Below are 5,590 nucleotides of genomic sequence, written 5' to 3'. Positions count from 1 at the left end.
TCTGTGTGTCTGTGTGTCTGTGTCTGTCTGTGTGTCTGTGTCTGTGTGTCTGTCTGTGCCTGTGTGTCTGTGTCTGTGTCTGTGTCTGTGTGTGTGTGTGCGCGTCAGGGAGAGAAGACGCTGCAGGCCGTCCCCGGAGCCAAGCCCGCCATCATCACCGCATCGCGGCCCATCACCAAAATGATCGTGGCGCAGCCCAAGAGCCTCAGCGCCGGCGTCCAGCCGTCCACCAAAATCATCCCCACCAAGATCGTCTACGGACAGCAGGGCAAAACACAGGTCAGACGCCCGCTTATTACAGGCAACTACTACCAGAAAAACACACACACACACACACACACACATATATATATATACAGTATATGTTCAGGATTCTTTGATGAATAGAAAGATCCAAAGATCAGCATTTATCTGAAATAAAAAGCTTTTGTAACATTATACACTCTACCATTCAAAGGCTTGGAGTCAGTATAATTTTTTTTTTATTTTGGGGGAAAGAAATTATAGAAATTAATACTTTTATTTAGCAAGGATACTTTAAATTGATCAAGAGGCATGATAAACACATTTATAATGTTACAAAAGATTTCTATTTCAGATAAATGCTGTTCTTTTGAACTTTCTATTCATCAAAGTCTACTCCGCTGTTTTAAATATGAATAATAATCAGAAATGTTTCTCGAGCAGCAAATCAGCATATTAGAATGATTTCTGAAGATCATGTGACACTGAAGACTGGAGTAATGATGCTGAAAATACAGCTGCGCATCACAGAAATACATTACAGTTTAACAGATATTCACATAGAAAACAGCTGTTTTAAATTATAAAAATATTTCAAAATTTTACAGCTTTTGCTGTATTTTTGATCAAATAAGAAACTCATACAGTGAGTCAGATTCCAGATTTTCAAATAGTTGTATCTCAGCCAAATATTGTCCTATCATAACAAACCATACATCAATGGAAAGATTATTAATTCAGCTTTCAGATCTCAATTTTAAAAAATTGACCCTTATGACTGGTTTTGTGCTACAGGGTCACATATCAAGAGTGAAGACAGTAAACATAATGACTTTAATGATGGAAAAAAACTACAATCCCATAAAGCATTGCAAATTGACATAAAATGATAAATACAGGCTAAATCTATTGATTTCATGATGTTATGTAAGTGTATTGCATCATTTTGCGGTGGTTTCTTCTCAGAGTCATGGGTAATGGAGTTTTCCACCAGGAATTCTGCTGTTAAACGTGATTAGTTTCACACAAGATGAAATAATGCATGCTGACGGCTTCAACAGAAGCAAGTGCGATCGATTAACAATCACATCGCTCACAGTTAGTCTGTCTTCAACGCTTTATGAGTTATTGTTACAGATGAGTTCTCCACTGGAGAAAATAAAGAGATTTTTACTCTGACTGCTGCGCTATAATCAATCATTAGTCAGACAAGCAGCATTGTAGTGTCGTGATTATTCTAGATCTCTGGTTGTCTGTGATGACTGCTAATGATCAGTAGGGCTGGGTCTTGACACAGATTTCACGATTCGATTCTCATTCACAAGCTTGCGATTCGATTCGATTCAATATCGATTATTTTGGACATATATCAGGTACAGTACATGCCAAATTTTCTCAAGGAAAACAAATCTCAACTAATGCTGTAAAATATGCATGAGAGTCAGTTGGTACTACATTATAATATTGAAGGTTAAAATTAATGAAGTTTTTACAATAATAAAGTTACAATTACATATTAATACTTCTACTTCAATTCGTTTTAAAAAATATATATAAACATTTAAATGGTGGCTGTCATAAAAACTTGATGGATTTATTCAAACATAAATTAAACATTGAAGAACAGTAAAAATTATAATGAATATGTTATATGGTGCATATATTTAGCAAAATGCCCCTCTCTACAGTTTATTTTTCTATCTGACTAATGAGTTTATGGTCACCGAATACGTTTTTCTGAGGTAAGTGTGACGTTACATTGTTTACAAGCCGTTATATTGAGATATCGTTCCGTAAAAATGAGAATCGATTAATATCGAGATATCTATATTTTTTACCCAGCCCTAATGACCTAATGATGGTGTTGTGTGCAGGTCCTGATCAAGCCCAAGCCCATGGCGTTTCAGACGGCGGTGGTGAGTGAACAGACCCGTCAGCTGGTGAGCGAGACGCTGCAGCAGGTCTCACGCAGCGCCGGATCCGGCCAGGACGACTTGTCCTCGTATACGGAGAGCAGCCCGGTGTCGTCTGACAGCACTCACGGTCAGTACACGCAGATCACGCGCTTCAGTGTGGACTCACCAATGCATCTCATCTGGACATGACTCTTCGTTTACTCAAAAGCGAGTCGTCATTTACTCTCCTTCAGGATTTTGAAAAACTCGTATGAGTTTGTTTCTTCTGCTGAACACAACAGAAGAATGTGTTCAACCAATCAGTTGTCGGTCCCCATTGACTTCCATAGTATTTTTTTCCATACTGTGGAAGTCGATGGGAAATATCTTCTTTTGTGTTCAGCAGAAGAAAGAAACTCATAAAGTGAGTAAATATGTGTTCCTGCAGCACAAAAGCAGTCTTAAGTCGCTGGGGTATATTTGTAGCAATAGCCAACAATACATTGTATGGGTCAAAATTATAAATTTTTCTTTTATGCCAAAAATCATTAGGATATTAAGTAAAGATCATGTTCCATGAAGATATTTTGTAAGTTTCCTACCGTAAATATATCAAAACTTAATGTTTGATTAGTAATATGCATTGCTAAGAACTTCATTTGAACAACTTTAAAGATGATTTTCTCAATATTTAGATTTTTTTGCACCCTCAGATTCCAGATTTTCAAATAGTTGTATCTCGGCCAAATATTGTCATATCCTAACAAACCATACATCAATGGAAAGATTATTTATTCAGCTTTCAGCTGATGCGCAAATCTCAGTTTCAATTGGTTTTGTGCTCCAGGGTCACATATAGTCAGAATTTTCATGTTTGGATGAACTATCCATTGCAGTTTAAAGTCTGCATGAAATGCAAATTCACTTTATCTGTTCTCTAAATGCACGTTACTGATCTTAATATGAATGATGAATGAATCATTGTGTTTTCATGCACTGCTCAGTTTTTTGCTTCTTTCAGACTAGTGGAAAGAAAACACCCCAGATACACATTTAAGTGTTTCTTTTATCACACTTTATCTATTTGCGTTTGTAGATTTCAATCCATATCGTTAAAGAGTTTTTTTCTCAAACACACACCAGATTTTACAGTTTTATTCCTCTCTATGTTCTGTAGGTTTGCTCATATTTTATTCGCACTGATTTAGAGCACAATTTACTCCTAAAAACATGGTGAAAATGTGTTTGTTTTCTGTCAGTTGATAAAAAGAGAAATCCAGAATCCTCTCTAGAAAAACCTTTAATAACCTGGCTTTATCCAATCCTCTGGAAATGAGTGCATATTTAATCTGATGGTGCCTCATTGCATATTAAACAACATTTCAGAAAACAATTATTTTAATGTACTGTGATTAATCTGCTGATATTTATTAGTTAATGTTTTTACCCTAATCACCTGTCGTATCTTGCCTCAAACATTTTTTGACCATGCACTATAACGACAGATTTATGCAGAATTTCTTTAGTCATGTATTCTGCTTAAACCCCGCCCCTTACAGTCCACTTGCATTCAAGCCACGCCCACATTCCAGCATCCAATCAGCATCTCACTCGGCTGTGTGTCAGAACTCTGTGGCTGCTGCAGTGTTTGAGTGTTTAAGTGTGTTGTCTCCGTGTTCAGATGCTCAGCCGGTGGTGCACCTCATCACCTCCAGGGGGCAGGAGTGGACGGAGCAGGAGGTGTCTGTGGAGGCGAGTCCCACCATCATTTACCAGGACATGACGGGAGAGTCTCAGTCGGCCACATCCACCATCAAAGCCCTGCTGGAGCTGCAGCAGACCAGCGGTGCGTATCTCTGGAGCGCTCCTGCTGCGTTGATTGTGATTTCACTTTTTTAACTTCAGTTAGTGTGCAATGTTGCTGTTTGAGCATAAACAATATCTGCAAAGTTAAGACGCTGAAAGTTAGACGCACACTAGAGGCGGTTTAGCCAATCACAACACACTGAGCCAGCAGACCAATCAGAGCCCATTGTGTATTTCTGTGGGAGGGGCTTCATAAAACCAGGGGCGTTCATAAGAGAAGGGTGTGTGTGTGTGTGTGTGTGTGTGTGTGTGTGTGTGTGTGTGATGTTACAGTGAAGGAGAAGAGCGACGCCAAACCACGCCAGCACACCATCGACCTGAGTCAGATGGCAGTGCCGATCCCAGTGACGGCGGAGAGGAGACAGTCCCCGGAGCCGTCGGGTCAGAGCGCCGGAGACACGGACCCGGTCACTGAATACATCCCCATCGGTAACATCAACACCTCACTCAGCTCAGTCACACTCGAAACATCTCATGATGCAGGGTCACTGCAGGTCCTGAAGAAGAAGTCATAAAAACATCATAAATGCACGTTGCAGCCTGAGATATGTGATTTATTTTGAGATGGATGGGTTCGGTCACACAGTATTCATTTTATTTGTGCAGGTCTTAAAGGGAGACTTCTGTCATCCTTTACTCACCCTCAACCTGTGTGTTTAACCAAACAGCTGTTGGTCCCCATTGAGTTCCATAGTATGGAAAAAAGTACAATGGAAGTCAATGGGTGCCGTCAACTGCTTGGTTATTACCAACGTTCTCATACAGGTTTGGAACAAGTGGAGGGTGAGTAAATGAGGACAGAATGATAATTTTTGGGCGAGCCGTCTGGGTTCGGTGCCTTGCTCAAGGGCACCTCAGTCGTGGTATTGAAGGTGGGAGAGAGCGCCCCACCTTATAATAGGAATAGAGTAGAGTAATGATATTAATAAAAACAGTATTCTTCCACCAAACAATGTAGCTCCTCAGAAACAGTTGTGGTTGCTACAAAGTGGTTGCCGAGCAACACACAAACGTAAACAAAAGTGTATGTTACTTTGTAGAGTCATTTACAACAGCTTCGAACGCGGCTCAGCCAATCAGAATCAAGCACCGGAACTCTCTGTTCTATATTTAGACTTTACTGTGATGTTGCTCTGCTGTTTCAGGTAAAGTGTGTAAGGCTGTGATCGGAGGAGACGTCACTGAGTCCAGCAGCCAGTCAGTGTCCTGTCCACCATCAGCAGTGCCGATGACAGCCACACAACAGGTCAGAACCACACAGTCATGTGACCACATATGTTTGTGCCACTGATTTACACTCCCGCGTCTGACGGGCATAAACGCATTTATACTACAATTACTTTACATGCATTCCTTGAACCATAACCTTGGCATTGAGCTACAGGAATGCATCTAAAACTGCAACAATAATGTTACGAGATTAATGTTTTAAATATGTGAATATTTATGAGAAACTTTTGGAAAATTCACTGGCAATTTTGTACCAGACTTGAAACTTCATGTGCATTATTTCATTAAAAAACAGGCAGAATAAATAGGGGAAACGTCTAATTGCAATTATTGAAACAACAATTATTATATGTTAA

General features: G+C 39.7%; 1 protein-coding gene across 2 annotated transcripts in view; it reads left to right on the top strand.

The window, feature by feature from the left end:
• The window catches only part of LOC107690840 (BRCA2-interacting transcriptional repressor EMSY-like), a 20,231-nt gene that overhangs the window by 9,523 nt on the left and 5,118 nt on the right, over positions 1-5,590 (top strand). Inside the window, exons 12-16 of one of the 2 annotated variants that reach the window (XM_016489261.1) lie at positions 118-279; positions 2,118-2,286; positions 3,820-3,984; positions 4,278-4,433; positions 5,150-5,250. In XM_016489261.1, coding sequence (XP_016344747.1) covers positions 118-279; positions 2,118-2,286; positions 3,820-3,984; positions 4,278-4,433; positions 5,150-5,250 — 753 coding nt within the window. Of the gene's footprint in view, positions 1-108; positions 280-2,117; positions 2,287-3,819; positions 3,985-4,277; positions 4,434-5,149; positions 5,253-5,590 lie in introns of both variants that reach the window. The other variant, XM_016489260.1, reaches the window with a different exon arrangement.

The sequence above is a fragment of the Sinocyclocheilus anshuiensis genome, unplaced genomic scaffold (genome assembly GCF_001515605.1).
Source record: "Sinocyclocheilus anshuiensis isolate Anshui unplaced genomic scaffold, SAMN03320099.WGS_v1.1 scaffold2267, whole genome shotgun sequence".
In the NCBI taxonomy this organism is placed as follows: Eukaryota; Metazoa; Chordata; class Actinopteri; order Cypriniformes; family Cyprinidae; genus Sinocyclocheilus; species Sinocyclocheilus anshuiensis.
The sequence above is the reverse complement of the archived record's forward strand: the minus strand, read 5'-3'. Positions and strand labels throughout refer to the sequence as shown.